At 43.2% G+C, this 19,248-nt stretch overlaps 1 protein-coding gene across 3 annotated transcripts in view; it reads right to left on the reverse strand.

Annotated features, from left to right (window-relative positions):
• Nucleotides 1-19,248, reverse strand: part of WTIP (WT1 interacting protein) — a 98,495-nt gene that overhangs the window by 14,373 nt on the left and 64,874 nt on the right. For all 3 annotated transcript variants that reach the window (XM_063312761.1, XM_063312759.1, XM_063312760.1), the window contains exon 4: nucleotides 2,817-2,879. In XM_063312761.1, the coding sequence (XP_063168831.1) occupies nucleotides 2,817-2,879 (63 nt within the window). The remainder of the gene's footprint in view (nucleotides 1-2,816; nucleotides 2,880-19,248) is intronic.

The following is a 19,248-nucleotide window of genomic DNA, read 5'->3' on the forward strand; positions in this document are numbered from 1 at the left end:
AAAGATGCCCATCTGGTGTTGCCTGGCCAAGTGGGGCACTACTGCTGATGCCCCATGGAAACTGGGGCAAGGGGCATGGCAATCATGACCTGTTCTGGTGGGGGCGGGGGTGGGGATCCGGGATTGACTTATGGCAGAAAATGCCTGTGGAAAGTTCTGCAATCTCAGAAGGGAATTCAGCAACTAACTGGCTCTTTCTTACTCTCTGTGCTTTGCACAACACTGCTTGCCCCAAATGGCACCTATGGGTCTGGAGGCCACAAGTACATGCCGCAAATGGCGTAAGAGAGATCACATGTCCTTTTATTCTACAATGAAGAGCAAGGAAAGTACCTGTTCAGACATTTCCTCCAACTACTAAGAGTGATTTCTTCCCAAGTTCAGCCTGGGCAAATTAACCACAAAGCCGCCTAGTACACCCACCACCTCTAACCTTTGGAGGACAGTAGAATCCGGTGCATCCTGATGGGATGTTACGTTAAATACTCCTAAAGAGGACCTTCTGAACCAGGAAACACTAGCTTGGATAAAGGCCATCCCGACGCCCCCGAGACAATACCCTTAAAGGAGGCCTGCGTACTACACCGTCTTTCTCCAGTTAATGTTCTATTAAGCCTTTTTCTTGGTCACGGAAGAACGTATGAATGTAGATCTGATACATTTTGCCAATGATGGGAAGGTAGATTCTATGGGATCTGCAGTATTAATACAATCACAAATCCTAAAAGGAACTTTCTCTTTCTGTTTTTCACACTGTTCTATGTGACAAGCAATAAACATTCACGTTTGGAAGGGGAGAAATGAGGATGCTACGATCTTCAGTGAAGAATATCAAGGTTTGAAGGAGGCACTCTAAAAGAATGGCTATATTGCAATTTCAAATCCCCCGGATTGGAAAAATGAAATGGCCTGGCACTTAGCCAAAGCTCCTGCAGTTGCCCTGTCAACCCAGAGAAATGTACTTTCTGGCAGGTAACTGAGCAGAAACTGAGTTCAGGGATGGACATCTCCCCTTCCCGTTTCCTAAATGTTGCCCAGCTTAAACATCTAAACCTTTTGCCTCGATTAATAAACTTTTCAAACAAAAACTGCCAGTGTTTGTGTCAGCTATTCAAGGGAATGACTGGGAAAATGAAGCAAGGCAAAATAACTGTTTAATTGAAGCTATTCTCCAAAGCAAAGATAACTTTAATCTTGCCATTTCACCTCCCTCAAATGTGGGTTGCAAATCCTATACAGCAACCAACTCACTTATTTTATATAAATACCAAGTTATCTAACCGAAATATAGTTAAACTGCTGTTCTGACAATTCCCGAGGTTTACACTATACTGGCACTGCTATGCAAATACTATATGACTAACTTATTTTATGTTCTAATCTGAAACATCATGGAATAGTTTGAAAACATCTGTTCCAAAGTGCTTGAAGTGGATTAGAAATAAATGTCAGAATGACTTCTATAAACAGAGCGACCTTGCATCCTCACCCATCAACACCCATACCCTGAAACACAGAACAGGAACAGACCAACGCGCTGAGCGTCCTATAGAGGAAAAGTCAGGGGGCAGTTAACAGCCCTGTGCTGTATCTCTCTTCAGCACAGTCGTTCCAAGCTTTACATCTCTTTATTCCAAGTATGGTCTGTTCACCTTTATGCACCCCTCCAACATACAAAACCTTCTTCAAAGCCATTCCCCAGAGAACCTCAAACGAGTATTCCACCCCAAACTAACAGGCGTTTTATAAATGTCTGAAGGCATAGGGACATTTAACAGATTTGCAAGAGTGAACAATAGTGAGAATTCATCAAATGTGTATCTTCCAGGCACAAAGCCAGACTGATCGATCGATTGAGACAGTCCTTCCAGCTGTAAATACCACCACTGTTTTTATATCTTGATTTAGTAATGCTATAGTGAAATGACCTGGTCTTTCAACATTTGCTGAATCACAATCCATGTGGCCAACACATATTTCTATGGTATCTATGAAGCCAAATGTTTGGGAAGATGCCCCATTCTTTGCAGGAGTCAGGAAGGTCTGTCCAAAAAAGAAGGCCCCATATTCTTTCCAAATAAGACAGACAACTCCAACACTATCTAGAATGCTTTCCTGCCATTTCTTGAAGAAACAAAAATAAGTATGATTTTAAAATAGAAGCAAAAATATTTTTATCAATGTATTGCCAGCAGGCTTTCCCTTGATGGCAAAACTTCCTTTGTCCATGGAGGACAAAACTGGTCCACGTCTGGTAGATTTTATGCAGTATCATCATGCAAAAATCCTCCTGTGGGGGGCCATATCCAAGGCCCAGAGGTGCTTCCTTGGAGTAATTGCCCCATCAAGCTCTCAGGCACTGCACTCTAGGAAAACTAATGCTGGAGGCTCAAAGACAGCCCCAGGGGAAGATGACTATAATCTTTTAGAACCGCTGGAACTATGTCTTGGGGCAACAGATAGGAGCCCTGTGGGGAGTTCAGACTACAGTAGTAATTTTCTAAGACACAATACCTGTGGCTGGCTGGGTTCATACAACAGACTGAACTTGGTTACAGCACCGATCTGTTTTCTGGCTGCACACAATATACTGAAATGTGAAGCGAACAGGCCAAGTTCTCAGAACATATTACACCACAAAAAAATAATGGTTAAGCTTAGCAGGTTGTGCAAATGCAGCTGCTGGCACCTTAATGAACCTGTTCAGCGTATTAGGTGAATGTAGCCACCACACTGAAGCATGTCTGCGTGGGGAAGAGAAAGAACAAAAGCAGCCTGACCCAACCGCCTCTTTCCCCAGAAGCCGGGACACTTACCATTTCCATTATGAGATGGCCGCAAATGAAGCACTTATCTGCTGTCTGCTGAAACCCTGAATACTGTTAAAAAACAAAAGAAAGGGGGGGCAGGGGAGACAGACAGTTACAAGGCTTTCCCTTTTTCCTTGAGTCCTGTTAAGTCACACACACATTTTCTTCTCAACAAGAATAAGGCAAACTTGCCAAATCCTCATGATTAATGACTAAACTGAAAATGGGGCTGCAAAAGTGAGAAATGGTTCTTCATGTATTACTTTCCCCAAGATTCTCACGATAGCACCGAAAAGGATACATTTTTGATCCCAAGCATTTCAACTTGCATTGCAAAATTGTATTGAAACATCTTTTTCTTCATCTAGTTGAAATGAAACTGTTACTCAAACAGAACACATCTGTGATATTTAACACAGAAAACTCACTTCAGCATAGACAAAATTCCAAGCAATTGTGAGAACAGCAAGTGTGAATCCTATTTTGCACCAAACTGTTGTTTTCAATTTCATTTGTACAAACGTCGATTTGCCACATCTGATGAAAGGAAACAACCAACCAATACTTTGTCACAACTGAGGACTGGGATTGATGGATCTCTGTGTCACTGGCTGGAAGGAGAAGCTACTATTTCTTAAATCTTTTCCAAATGGTTATCTTTTAGATATAACAGAATCAAATGACTTTTTAAAAAAATCCATTCAATTGTGTCCGATTCTCGGAGACTGCCTGGACAAGTCCCTGCAGTTCTCTGGGAACGTTTTTCAAAGTGGTTTGCCCTTGCCTGCTTCCCAAGGCTGAGGGAGAGGGACTGGCCCAAGGTCACCCAGCCAGCTTTGTGCCCAAGGTGGGACTAGAACTTGTGGTCCCCCGGTTTTTAGCCTGGTGCCTTAACCACACCACCAAACTGGCTCTCAATCTTTTAAACCAGGGTCTCTCCACCGGGGTTCCGTGGCACCCTCGGGTTCTGCGAGAGGTCACTGGGGGTTCCCTGGGAGATCACAATTTATTTAAAAAATTATTTCAAACTTGGGCAACTTCACATTAAGGAGGTAACTCATTCTTTATTTTTAGTTTAAGAACACTGGTAATGCCTATATACAGGCCTACCCAATGAAACAAATACAGTGGATATAAAAAGTCTACACACCCCTGTTAAAATGCCAGATTTCTGAGATGTAAAAAAATCAGACCAAGATAAATCACTTCAGAATTTTTTCCACTTTTAATATAACATACAAGCTGTACAATTCAATTGAAAAACAAACTGAAATCTTTTAGGGGGAAAAAATAAAAATAAAAAACTAGAATAACGTGGTTATCACGGCATCACTTACTTCACCCAGGATGGAGATGTATAATTGGGTATCAGCAGCATATTGATGGTGATGATCTCGCCCAGCGGTTTCACGTTGATGTTAAAGAGGAGCAGAGAGAACACCAAGCCCTGGGGCACCCCACAAAGAAGGGGCTGCGGGCCAGATCTCTCGCTCCCTATTAATTGGGACCAGCCCTGAAGAAAGGAGGTAAACCAGCGAACCACACCGCCCACTCCCAACTCCCTGAGCCAGCCCAGAATGGGTCGATGGTATTGAAAGCTGCTGAGAGGTCAAGAAGGGCCAGGATGGATGCACTGCCCCCATCCCGCTCCCACCAGAGATCATCCATAAGTGCAACCAATGCCGTTTCCGTCCCATAACCAGGCCTGAAACCTGACTTGAAATCTGTTTCATCCAGAACCCTCTGGAGCTGCAACACCACCACTTTCTCAACCACCTTCCCCAAAAAGGGGAGGTGGGAGACTGGACAAAAATTATCCAGCACAGTTGGGTCCAGCGATGGTTTCTTGAGGAGGGGGTGCACCAGCGCCTCCTTAAAGACTGCCGGAAACACCCCCTCTCTCAAGGATGCATTTACCATCGTCTGGGCCCACCCACACATCACTCCTGAGCTGCCTTCACCAGCCAGAAGGGACATGGATATAATTGGCAAGTGGTGGCATTTACAGTCTAGAGGGTCCTGTCTACTTTGTTGGGCCCAACAGGATCAAACTGTTCCCAGATAACTGGGTAAATACGTTCCCTGGGCATCTCCACAGACCCTGTCCCACGCTCAGAGTCCAACTTGGAACGGATCCGAGCTATTTTATCCTGCAGATGCCCAGAAAATCCCTCAGCACAGCCCTGTAGGTGGATTTCTGAATCCACTTTCCCCCATTTGCTTTAATCTTCTCTCCAACAGAGCCAGTTTAGTGTCGTGGTGAAGGCATTGGGCTAGAAACTGGCAGGCCCTGAGTTCTAGTCCTGCCTGGGCATGAAGCCAGCTGGGTGACCTTGGGTCAGTCACTTTCTCTCAGCCCTAGGAAGAAGGCAATGGCAAACCTTGCCAAGAACCCTGCAGAGACTCGTCCAGGCAGTCTCCCAAGAATCGGACACGACTGAACAGAATTAAAAAAAAACCTTCTCTCCAAAGGAAAACTGTGTTCATCTGGCAAAAAGAGGGAGTGACAGCTCAAGGTAAATAAAGAGATGGTTAGGATGCACCTGGTCAGCATTAATAAGTAGAAGTCTCTAGAATCAGATCAATTACATTCAAGAAAATTGGATGCCAGAGGACTGGAGAAGGACAAATGTTGTCCTTGTCTTTAAAAAAATGGGGAAAAAAGAGGACTAGAGTAACTTCAGACCAGTCAGTTGATATAAAATATTAGATTATACAGTCGTTAGTTTGTGAGCATTTAGAAAGGAATGCATTACTTGGCAGGACACAACATGAGTTTATCAAAAATAAATCATGCCAAGCCAACCTCGCCTCCTTTTTTGTAAGAGTGACCTGTTTAGCTGACCACAGGAATGCAGTATACATAATGTACCTTGACTTGAGCAAAACATCTGACAAAGTCTCCTGATGAGATTCCAATAAAGAATACAGCAGAAGATGGGCTGGACTATGCTATCAATTGGTGTGGGGTTGGACAACTGTCCAAAAAGGGAACATCAGTGGTTCCACATGAAGCTGGAGAGCTCTGTCAAGTGGTATACTACAGGACTCCATTCTAGGCCCTATTTTGTTTAACATATTTATAAATAACTTGGATGAGGGGTTGGAAAATATGATTATCAAATCTAAAGACTACACAAGCACAGAGTGACAGTATCAAGATTTAGGAGATCATGACTATCTGAAAAATGGGCAAAAATTGGCCAGGAGAATTTTAAAAAATGCGAAGTCCTACAGTTGGATAGGAAAAATCAAATGTATGATGGGGAATCACATATCAAAAATGATCTGGATCACAAGCTAACATGAGCCAATAGTATGATGAAGCCTCCCCCCCGCCCCAAGGCATTTTAGGCCGCATTAGCAGGACAGTGTCAAGATAAAGAGAATTCGTAATTTCTTTCTATAGTGCATTAATCAAATTGCTCCTGCAATATTGTGTTCAGTTCTGGGCACTAGATTTTAGGAAAGATACTGACAAACTGGAGGTTATCCAGAGGGGAGTAACGAAGACAGAAGAAGCAAAACTGAGGAGGAAGAGTTGGAGGTGCAAACACTTTTAGCCTGGAGAACAGAAGACCGTGGGGAGTCACAATCAATGTCTTCACATGTCTGAAGGGCTATCATGCAGAAAATGGACAGAAGTGTTTAGAGGTGTTCCAGAACCAACAAGAAACAAGGGGTTAAATTACATTAACTTAAATTGTCCAATAAGAACAGACTGTGCTAAGTTACTGTGAAAAAAAAAGAATAATTTCAGACAGCATACTACAACAATTAGTTGTAGTTCCCACTGTTCTCTTCAAAAAAATCAGGTGGACATCCTGCATCAAAACAGTGTAATACTTTCCACACCAGAGAGGCCACAGATACACGAACTATATAAATATTTGAATAAAAATATCAAAAATAAAACTAAGTTTCTAGAAAAACTTAATGCAGCAGAAAAAGAAGGAAGGAGTCTTTTTCACCTTCCCTGTCCCCAACACCTGCAACCCTGGTGCATTTGGAAACTGAGACGCATCTGGAGCACTGCTGGGCCCAGCAGGAAGGCAGGCAGAAGCTCCGCCCCCACAAAAGCCTCCACCAGCAAAAGGCTCCTCTCTATGCCACGGCGTTTTGTCATGTGTCCCACCAAAACACTGCAAAAATTACAAACAGAAAGCCACTTGGTAGGGTATCCAAAGTATTCTTTCTTGTCCAGAGCACAGCTCACAGATTAACCACCCTAAATTAGAGGAGTGGTTTCCATTTGAATGTTAGAAAAATTTATTTTTATTTTATTTATTTTCTATCCCGCCTTTATTATTTTTATAAATAACTCAAGGCGGCGAACATACCTAATACTCCTTCCTCCTCCTCTTTTCCCCACAACAATATCCTTGTGAAGTGGGTCGGGCTGAGGGAGAGGGACTGGCCCAAGGGCACCCAGCCGGCTTTCGTGCCTGAGGCTGGACTAGAACTCTCAGTCTCCCGGTTTCTAGCCCGTTGCCTCAACCATGAGACCAAACTGGCTCTAATAATTATAACTGTAAGAGCCGTTTGAGAGTGGAGTCAGTGGCCCAGAGGCAGGCAAGCCCCCACGTGCCAGAAGTGTTCAGACAAGATGCTTTAATATGGATTCCTGCACCGAGCGTCCAAAATCAGGAGGAGTCTGGTAGCACCTTTTCAGACTAGCACATTTCATTAAAAGGCAAGTTTTAAGCCCTGAGCAGCGGCTTAGAGGATGTGGGCTCATTGCACTGATTACACCCCCATGCTGAATGGGGAGTTCTGGGCGTTGAAGTTCACATGTCTTAACAGCTGCCAAGGTTGGGGAACACTGGATGAGATTATGTTGTCAAGGGCTCTAAACACCAAACTGAGCTGCCTATCAGTGTCACTGGAATCCCAGCCAACTATTCATGGATGGTCAAGAAAACAAACCAAGGGATCAACCCAGAGTTTCACTCAAGGCTCAAATGTCCAAGCTCAAATTATCATACAGCTCTCCTGAGAAGCCTGTAACGTTGGGAAAGGTGGCAGGAAAGATGACCAGCAAGAAAGGGGATGAACCTGATTACGGTGGTGATAGGTGAGCTGAATGGTGAGATTGGGGACAGATCATCCTAGAGAAGATGGTGTTGCAAAGATCTGACACCGACTGATGGCACTCAATCAATATTTAAAATTTACTTCAACTTTTATGATGCCTCCTATCTGGTCTCTCATCCAGATAAGGTGGCTATTCTGCTGTTGCTGAACGTTCCACTAGCATTTTTTGTTCTCTTAACACTACATCCAATATTTGTTCATTAGAACACATATTGGGCCACTGTGCAGCTTTTTTTTAAACCTCATTGTGATAAGACTTGAAACATAGTTCAAGGACAGGATAAAAGGTGGACTATCTGGAACAGCTTCAGCAAAGGATCGTTACCTTGTCGTGGTGCTGGAGCTTGAGCACCTCAATGATGCCATGAGCTAAACTGTGAAGGGCCACCCAAGACGGGAAGGTCGTGACAGAGAGGTCAGACTAAACGCGATCCCCGGGGAAGGTAATGGCAACCCACCCCAGTATTCTTGCCGTGAAAACTCAACGGATCAGTACAACCAGAGATATGTCGGTATACCATCGGAAGATGAGACCCCCAAGTCGGAAGATGGTCAAAATGCTACTGGGGAGGAACAGAGGATGAGTTCAGCTAGCCCCAGATGTGATGACGCAGCTAGCTCAAAGCCGAAAGGACGGCTAGCGGCCGACGGTGCTGGTGGTGAACGGCAAATCCGATGTTCTAAGGATCAACACACCATTGGAACCTGGAATGTAAGATCTGTGAGCCAGGGCAAATTAGATGTGGTTATTGGTGAGATGTCAAGATTAAAGGTAGACATTCTGGGCGTCAGTGAACAGAAATGGACTGGAATGGGCCACTTCACATCAAATGACCACCAGATCTACTACTGTGGACAAGAGGACCACAGAAGAAATGGAGTAGCCTTCATAATTAATAGTCAAGTGGCTAACAGTGCTCGGATACAATCAAAAAATGATAGAATGATCACAATTCGAATTCAGGGCAAGCCGTCTAACATCACAGTGATCCAAATATACGCCCCAACCACAGATGCTGAAGAAGATGAAGTAGAGCAGTTCTATGAGGATCTGCAGCACCTACTGGACAACACACCCAAAAGAGATGTTATTTTCATCACGGGAGACTGGAACGCTAAGGTGGGCAGTCAAATGACACCTGGAATTACAGGTAAGCATGGCCTGGGTGAACAAAACGAAGCAGGACATAGGCTGATAGAATTTTGCCAAGACAACTCAATGTGCATAACAAACACTCTCTTCTAGCAACCTAAGAGACGGCTTTATACATGGACGTCCCCAGATGGACAACACCGAGATTAACTACATCCTTTGCAGCCAAAGGTGGCGGACATCTATACAATTGGTAAAAACAAGACCTGGAGCTGACTGTAGTTCAGATCACGAACTTCTTCTTGCACAATTTAGGATCAGACTAAAGAGATTAGGGAAGACCCACAGATCAGCTAGATATGAGCTCACTAATATTCCTAAGGAATATGCAGTGGAGGTGAAGAATAGATTTAAGGGACTGGACTTAGTAGACAGGGTCCCAGAAGAACTATGGACAGAAGTCCGCAACATTGTTCAGGAGGCGGCAACAAAATACATCCCAAAGAAAGAGAAAACCAAGAAGGCAAAATGGCTGTCTGCTGAGACACTAGAAGTAGCCCAAGAAAGAAGGAAAGCAAAAGGCAACAGTGATAGGGGGAGATATGCCCAATTAAATGCAAAATTCCAGAGGTTAGCCAGAAGAGATAAGGAATTATTTTTAAACAAGCAATGCACGGAAGTGGAAGAAGACAATAGAATAGGAAGGACAAGAGACCTCTTCCATAAAATTAGAACCATCGGAGGTAAATTCCAGGCAAAAATGGGTATGATCAAAAACAAAGATGGCAAGGACCTAACAGAAGAAGAGATCAAGAAGAGGTGGCAAGAATATACAGCAGACCTGTATAGGAAGGATAACAATATCGGGGATAGCTTTGACGGTGTGGTCAGTGAGCTAGAGCCAGACATCCTGAAGAGTGAGGTTGAATGGGCCTTAAGAAGCATTGCTAATAACAACACAGCAGGAGACGACGGCATCCCAGCTGAACTGTTCAAAATCTTGCAAGATGATGCTGTCAAGGTAATGCATGCTATATGCCAGCAAATTTGGAAAACACAAGAATGGCCATCAGATTGGAAAAAATCAACTTATATCCCCATACCAAAAAAGGGAAACACTCAAGAATGCTCAAACTATCGAACAGTGGCACTCATTTCACATGCCAGTAAGGTAATGCTCAAGATCCTGCAAGGTAGACTTCAGCAACTCATGGAGCGAGAATTGCCAGATGTACAAGAGGGGTTTAGAAAAGGCAGAGGAACTAGGGACCAAATTGCCAATATCCGCTGGGCAATGGAAAAAGCCAGGGAGTTTCAGAAAAATTTCTGTTTTATTGACTATTCTAAAGCCTTTGACTGTGTGGACCATAACAAATTGTGGCAAGTTCTTAGTGGTATGGGGATACCAAGTCATCTTGTCTGCCTCCTGAGGAATCTGTATAACGAACAAGTAGCAACAGTAAGAACAGACCACGGAACAACGGACTGGTTTAAGATTGGGAAAGGAGTACGGCAGGGCTGTATACTCTCACCCTGCCTATTCAACTTGTACGCAGAACACATCATGCGACAAGCTGGGCTTGAGGAATCCAAGGCTGGAGTTAAAATCGCTGGAAGAAACACTAACAATCTCAGATATGCAGATGATACCACTTTGATGGCTGAAAGCGAAGAGGAACTGAGGAGCCTTATGATGAAGGTGAAAGAAGAAAGTACAAAAGCTGGCTTGCAGCTAAACCTCAAAAAAACTAAGATTATGGCAACCAGCTTGATTGAGAACTGGCAAATAGAGGGAGAAAATGTAGAAGCAGTGAAAGACTTTGTAGTCCTAGGTGCGAAGATTACTGCAGATGCTGACTGCAGTCAGGAAATCAGAAGACAATCCTTGGGAGAAGAGCAATGACCAATCTCAATAAAATAGTTAAGAGCAGAGACATCACACTGACAACAAAGGTCCGCATGGTTAAAGCAACGGTGTTCCTCGTAGTAAGATATGGCTGCGAGAGCTGGACCATAAGGAAGGCTGAGAAGGAAGATCGATGCTTTTGAACTGTGGTGTTGGAGGAAAATTCTGAGAGTGCCTTGGACTGCAAGAAGATCAGACCAGTCCATCCTCCAGGAAATAAAGCCAGACTGCTCACTTGAGGGAATGATATTAAAGGCCAACATGAAATACTTTGGCCACATAATGAGAAGACAGGACACCCTGGAGAAGATGCTGATGCTAGGGAGAGTGGAGGGCAAAAGGAAGAGGGGCCGACCAAGGGCAAGGTGGATGGATGATATTCTAGAGGTGACGGACTTGTCACTGGGGGAGCTGGGGGTGTTGACGACTGACAGGAAGCTCTGGCGTGGGCTGGTCCATGAAGTCACGAAGAGTCAGAAGCGACTAAACGAATAAACAACAATCTGGAACAGATGGTCTTGAAAACATGAGGTGTTTGTGTGCATTGCTTCTTGCCAAGAATTTGGGAATATGAGACTAAGAGTGCAGAAGTCATTTCAAATTAGCTATACAGCAAACAGAAATAAAATACAGTATTTAAAATATTCACAGAAATATTCCTCAGAGCTAACTGAAATCAGTTGGGTGTAGCTTACGTTATTTGTTGTGACTTTAAATCTTTAAAATCATTTTTTTTTTAAATACAAAGCAGGAATACAAATGTATACAGCACATAAATACATTTGTAAGATAGCTTGGCTGTGGCTAAATGAACATTTGGTTGCAAAATGCCCTGGTCATCTCCCATATAGACTACTGCAACACGCTCTACACGGGGCTACCCTTGAAGAGCATCCGGAAGCTTCAGTTGGTTCAAAATGCGGCCGCGTGAACAGCGATGAATGCTCCAAGATCAGCCCATGTAACACCTTTACTGCGCGAGTTGCATTGGTTGCCAGTTTGCTTCTGGGTCCAATTCAAGGTGTTGGTTATCACCTTTAAAGCCCTACAGGGCATGGGGCCAGGTTACCTTCGGGACCATCTCACCCCCATTACATCAGCCCATCCCACCCGATTGTGCAGAGAGGGCATGCTGAGGACCCCATCTACTAGAGAATTCTGTTTGGCGGGGTCCAGGAGGCCGGCCTTCTCTGCAACAATCCTTGCCCTTTGGAACATCCTTCCCCCGGAAGTGAGGTTCACCCCCTCCCTCCTGGACTTCAGAAAACAGCTGAAGACCTGGTTTTGCTGCCTTGCCTGGAATAGGGAGGGGAAGAGCCATTCTTGGGGCTGGTTGGTTCCCTAGTTCTGCGGGGACCGGTTTTATTCCAATATGGTTTAAATTAGATCCGCCGTGGCTTGGATTTTATTGCATTTTATGCTGACTGATTATTGGTTGTATTTATGATTTTACTGAAATTTCAATTGTTTTTATTGTGAACCGCCCAGGGTCCCCCATGTGGGGGAGATGGGCGGTGATAAAAATTTGCTAAATAAATAAAATAAATAAATAAAACTAGGATTCCTGCTACAGAATAGCTAGGTTCACGCAAAATGCTTTACTAAGTCAATTAAAGACCTATGGCTACTGTTCATAACATGAGAAATTTGATTAATTTTAACCTTGGTTGTTGTTTTCATGGCTTAGAATACCAGACCCAGAAAACAGCAGTTTAAATTGGGGGTTGTGCAAATTCAGCCAATGTTTGAAACAAATCTAAGTAAGTCTGATAACAAAGGCTACTGACGTGATGGTGGGGACAGCTTTAGCCACCCAAAGGTTCTCTGGCCTGGCAGGTGTGGGGATACTCTCATTCATCAGAATAGGTGAGGATCCTTGTTGTCCACTGCTCTGGATCCAATTTAGCACTCACCCTGGAACCTTTCAAGATTCACCTGCAGTAACTAGACCCTAACATTCTACATAAAGGTACAACGCTCAGAAAAGATAAAAAGTTCTGAAGACAACCTTCTGCTGACTGCTAACCTTACTTCCTTCTCCTTTTTGTTTTGTAAGAAATGAAATCACCTTGGTGATTCTCAAATGCTGCCTCCAGGAGTTACCAGCCAGCATCTTCCAAAGGCCACATCCTCAGGTTTTGGAGAAAGCAGGTGGGAAAATCCATGGCAGGCAGCAGGCCACCAGCACTGGAGTAAGACCCAATTAATTCTACAGCCCTGCCACAATGAATTGAATTGAACCATCTGGCTGTCACTTGATAAGGAATGCGAAGAACCTATTGATCAACAGGGGACAGCAATCTGAGCAAATGAATGGCCCGGGGGCAGGCACGATTCTCTGATTGACCATGTATTCAGAGGAAAGAGCAGACAAGCTGATACAATCCTCTCTTCCATGGCACCAATTCAACTGTATGTACCTCATGGCAGGGATTTTTTGTCTTAAAACAACCACCAGGATTTTGCTCAGAAATTCAACAACCAGATGTTCAAAGTGTTTTCTCCCTAGTGTAATCTTTGTGTGCATTCCAAGTATTATCAGTATAACATTTATCTGAAGAAACCTGAAATGATGTAGACTGATGCTGAACTGGAATTGGGTTTCAGTGTAGACAGGATAAAACCAAGCTGATGTCTATACTATTGTCCTGTTCAAAAGTGCACTATTATTTTACATCTGACTTATCCAACCTGGAAACTTCCACATGTGTTTGGGCTGCAACTCTCAACTGGCTGGAAACTATGGGGATTGCTATCCCAATGCACATGCTGAAGGCCAGATTATTTTTCATCAGAAAGGGGAATAATGTTCCTCTTGGATTTTTTTTTTGTGGGGGGTGCCTCTGAATCAGTGTTGACTCCTGGAGACTGCCTGCACAAGTCCCTGCAGTTTTCTTGGCAAGGTTTTCAGAAGTGATTGGCCACTGCCTCCTTTCTAGGGCTGAGAGAGAGTGATTGGCCCACAGTCACCCAGCTGGCTTCATGACTTAGGTGGGACTAGAATTTACAATCTGGTATCTAGCCTAATGCCTTCACCATGACACCAAACCAGCTCTTTGGCATCTAGCCCTTTGTATTTTCCTTTTTTAATGCATGCATTTCTAATAGTTCTTTGAATCTTCAGATAGACAAAAATAATCCAACAAAGCTGTTATCTAAACAGGATTTGCCCATCTCGATGCCATCCAGATTTGTGCACCAATTTCCAGCCAGCATGGCCCTTGCTCAGAAGTCTGAGCAGGGACATCCACGGGGTGTGTATGAGAGATAAAACTCAAGATGGTGGCCACAACTGCACCACTGACGTCCCAACATTTTTTAATGTACAATGACATGTATAAAAAAAGGCAAGGCTTCACACAGGACAGACACCCCTGTATCTGTTTATTAAAATGCTGGCTGCAGGTTATATTCTTGGCGAAGAGCTACTGTCTTGGCTACCACGAATTTTTTAAATAAACACTTAAAGCAACACTTTTGTCCTTAAACTTGGGATTGTCAGGCTGGCGGCAAATCTGATAAACTTAAATAGATAGTAAAGACACAACCTCTTTACAGAGTAGAATATGGAGTTCTGTCTAATTCAGCCTTCCCAGACTGGAAGCTGTCTAATTTCCAGCCCAGTGTTAGGCCAATATAAATTCTGTACCATTCCCCAAATTCCTGGAATATTCTGGGTTGTAAAACATTCTGCATGCTAAAACTTGGACTACCTGAATCTTGTCTCCCTCAAATGCCTAACTATCCCAAATTAGGTGCTTGGTGTCATCATCAGTCTTGTCAAAACCGCTTCCTCCTTGCTGTATTGTGATTCTTAAGAAGTTTCTGATTTTCAGTTTATAGTCTGGTTCACAATTTATAGTCATGGGGAATCATGTGGGGTTTGCATTTTCACATAAGTCATGTTACATTTCAGTTCCGCTTGATGAAACAGAATCAGAAATCGATCACCTCATACTCGTCTCTGGGCAGTAAAGAGTCTAGAATTGAAGCAAGTTTTAGCCTTCTACCTAGAAAGTCTAGCTCAGACAAGGAAATCCTGAAGTAACAGGGCAAGTCTTGGCAGCATTCTGCGGTAGTATTAATCATTCCTCAACTTTCATGTTCACCCCAAACATATGTGCAGCTTTTTAAAAGAAGCATGATTTTATTTTCTGTTGTGAAGCAATAGTGTTAAATTGGGATATACATTTTAAATTATCCGTCTTGCAATATAAACAATTTATGCAAGAATTTAGGGGGAGAATTAATAAAGAGATGAGAGATTTTTTATTGTTGTTTATTCTGTACTGAGCCACTGGATTCATTTAGCCTTTTGATATATTTTAATAGCTCTTGTCCATTTCAACCCCCAGATGACGTCTGGGACCTGGGACCTCATCCTCCCTGATTTCTCCTTAAGGTTTAGGCCTTATAAAACTTGTTGCTACCATCAAGGAAAGGAAGGAGAAGGTGAGATCAAATAAGATACTGTTAAACTGTTAAAAAAATATATATTCAGAAATATAATCAGATCAAGGAAGTACTGGCTTTGGGGCTTCCTGTGGGAACGGCGGACTGAATAGCTGTGCCCGCTGGCTCAGTGGGCAAAGCTGACAATGTGGTAACTTTTTTCAGGCTCAGGCAGGTTTTCCTGAAGCCCAGAAACATTCTCCAGACCAAGGAGAATACCTGGAATCATCCCATCTGTCCTCCGGGCGGCTGCTTGCAGCCAGATTGCAAACAGCATTTCATGCTTGACTGGTAAGAGCAGCCAGGAGGCCGGGACATCACCATTTCCAATCCGCACTGTAGCCTTTAAGGGACACTAAGTCTGGCCACCCCATTTCGAAATCACCAGTTTGTATTTTTATTTAAATATACAGTATGTACAAGAGAGGCCTTCTACAGTAAGAAGAAGCTGGTTCTCTTGGTGCTTAACGTTATTTTGGGGATTACTTAAAAAAAAAAACTTTTTAAGTTTTTGGATTTCGTTTTCCTTCCAAAGGAAATTCCAAAGATTGAGAGTAAACAATTGTCTTCCTGTTATTTATGTATTAAATTTTTTTTAGATATTAGCATTTTCCTAATATCTGAATCCGCTGATTTGAACCTTCATTTTTCTGTTTCCATTTTCCCTTAAGAACAGCCCGCTATTTCACTCTTACTTATCTAAACATACTTTGGAACTCATTCATATCTTCAACTTTAGCTGAGTCAGCTCCTCATAATCTACTGCGTGAGACATGGAGGATTTCAAACAGATTTTTTCTGACCTTCACCAGGATTTTAAACAGATTTCTTCTGACTTTTATCAAACTTTTATGCAAGATATCCAGGACACTGTGGAAAATATGAGAACTAAAATGTGCCATCAGGTTGGGGATGTGGTGGATGAAACAGCAATTTAAGAGTGATAGGTTTCTTTTAAGACTGAGACTGGGATTTTTATCAAGAAGCTGGATGAAGATTGGATAATGGAGTTGGAGAAATCTAAGGGAGAAAGTGATCTGCAAGCCATAAGTAAAATTGATCTCCTGGTGGAATACCATGAAAAGACCTGGAATCTTTGAGGGGGGCAATTGATTCTCTTAAGAGGTAAGTTCTGCACTCACTGTGGGGATACGTAAATGCTCTGGTTTATTTTGAAGTGGGATAAGAGTTGAAGAATGTTCATCTGGTTTGCTTTAAGGATCTGACTAATGCTATTTGCCTTAAATATTTGGATTTACTGTTTTGAATTGGCTTTGTTTTTTGGGGGGTTATTAAGATTAAAATTACTAAAACTGTTGTATTAGGATTAAAGAATGTTTATTTGGTTTGCTTTAAGGAGGTGATAGATGTTATTCCCTTTTAAAGATATGGAATTACTATTTTGAATTGTTTTTGTTTTTTGGGTTTATTAAGATTGGGATTATTAAAATTGTTGTACTATTAAGTATAATAGCAGACAATTTATGTGCTTTTTAATTTAATAATCAAATTAGTAGAAATGAATAAAAACTACAGATTAGTAGACAGAAGGGACGCGGTGGCGCTGCGGGTTAAACCGCTGAGCTGTCGATCGGAAGGTCGGCGGTTCGAAACCGCGCGGCGGGGTGAGCTCCCGTTGTTAATCCCAGCTCCTGCTCACCTAGCAGTTCGAAAACATGCAAATGTGAGTAGATCAATAGGTACCGCTTCGGCGGGAAGGTAACGGCGTTCCGAGTCGTCATGCTGGCCACATGACCCGGAAGTGTCTATGACAACGCCGGCTCCAAGGCTTAGAAACGGAGATGAGCACCGCCCCCTAGAGTCGGATTCGACTGGACTTTACGTCAAGGGAAACCTTTACCTTTACCTAGTAGACAGAAATGTATAGAATAGTGGTAGGAAGGGAATTAAATATGTTTTATCTTTTGAAGGGGAGAAAGATGTTTCGAAGGTCTATATTAATTTTTTTCCTTTATTTTAATATAGGGGAAGGAGTAACTACTTAGTGATTTTGATTATGTGTTGAAGTGGAATGACTTATAGAAATAATGTGGTATTTTGGTTTAATATAGAATAAGAGATTGATTAGGGATATTTTGTATATCCTTGCTATTAAAAGTCAGAAGCCACATCTTTCTGTAAATTAAAAAAAAATTCTCTTGTGTTTCTGCACTTTAGTTTTTTTCTTTCTTTGTAGTTTTTTTTGTAGTTTTTTTCTTTCTTTGTAGTTTTTTTTGTAGTTTTTTTGTTTTTTGTAGTTTTTATTCATTTCTTGAAACTTAATAAATTTTACTATAAAAAAAAGAATGCACTGGCTTTGTAATTCCATATTTTTTCTGCATGTTAATGCACACAGACATATGTTGGTATACACCTAAATCAATGTACAGAATTAAGTTTATGCTCAAGAGTACAGTGTACAAGTAGTTCTCAACCTGTGACCACTTGTTCAGCAACCGTTCAAGTTATGGTGGCACTGAATGAATGGTTGTTACGACCAGTCCTTGAAGTTCTGGCCTTCCCAATACTTCTGTGGTCATGTGATCATGATCTGGACACTTGGCAATCAGTTTGCACTTATGACCTGTTGCAGCACGTAGTCATTTGCAACCTTCCCTGCCGCACCATCCCTGACCTGTGCCTCTTGCACACCCCTTGTACCCTCCCCAACCCTTGCCACGCCTCCCCTGCACCCCCTCACACCCTTGCCGTGCACCCCACACACCCCCGTGCACCCCCTTGCTCCTTCCCCCACCTGGCAGATTGGGGATTTGGTACATGACAAGAAAGTATCTTTTTAAGGGGTGCCCAATTTTTTCTGGCCAGGCAGACAGCATCTTAGGGGCACTCACACAAAAATGGGACAGACTCCCCCCCGCCATTTCTACCGCCTGAGTACCCTTCATCTTCTTCGAGGTTCACTTCTCGCTGCCTCAATCTCAGCATGGTCTAGGCCAGGCCTGCACAGCATGCAGCCTGCTGGTGGTTTTTAAAAAGTCAGTGAATTCACCACCGCTGCCACCCTTAAAAATGTGCGGCCTCTGATGTGTTTCACCATCGCCACCGGCTCCAGTGCTGCTGCTGCTGCTCCACTAGCCCCCACATAGCTGATTGGCATGCCAGGTATTCCTTTGTGGCCCATGATTATTTTTAATTTACCAGTGTGGTCCTTTCTCCTCGGCGAGTGTGCAGGCCTGGTCTAGCAGTTTAAAGATATTCAAAGAACAATAGTGAACAATACCTTGCATTAAATCATTAAAAGGAACACAGCCAATATGAGTGTCTGTGACCCCAGAGTCAGTCTCCAAGGGCCTTCCAGAAAGGCCGGTCTTTTTAACAGCCTCTGGAAGGCCTGGAGAGTGGGGGGGGCCTTAATATTTTGAAATTGGCACTTCCCATAAGGCACCCCCAGGTTGGGAAAAGACACATCTGCTCCATCTCTGCTCAAGGGGACAGCTCTGGCCTAGCTAGCCAGCTGACTTGCGCTTTGGCGGTGAACAGGGCTTGTTCATCCAAGCAGGGATCCAGCTACAGTATCACCATGACCTAACGGTCCCTGGGTCAACAGCACAGCCTTGATGCCTGTCCCAGGTCCTCTGCGGGTTGGCTGACTTGTTTGGCCGAATTCCAGAGCTATATGCTTGAAACAGGGACTGCATTGTAGAAATTTCTCCCGCCTGCAGAAAACTTGTGCAATGTCTCTGGCACGCTGCCTTGTTGCAAACAACCAAGGCCAATTCCCAGGTTTCAAAAGGAACATCAGTTACACAGTATGGATTTGCACGCCGGACCGGCAAACATTATTTTTCTACACAACCATTTAGTGAGTCTTGAGACAGAACAGGGGCTCATTTTGGGTTACGTGGAAGGATGGTCACAAGCACTCCGCATAA

This window comes from Candoia aspera, chromosome 11 (assembly GCF_035149785.1).
Source record: "Candoia aspera isolate rCanAsp1 chromosome 11, rCanAsp1.hap2, whole genome shotgun sequence".
Classification (NCBI taxonomy): domain Eukaryota; kingdom Metazoa; phylum Chordata; class Lepidosauria; order Squamata; family Boidae; genus Candoia; species Candoia aspera.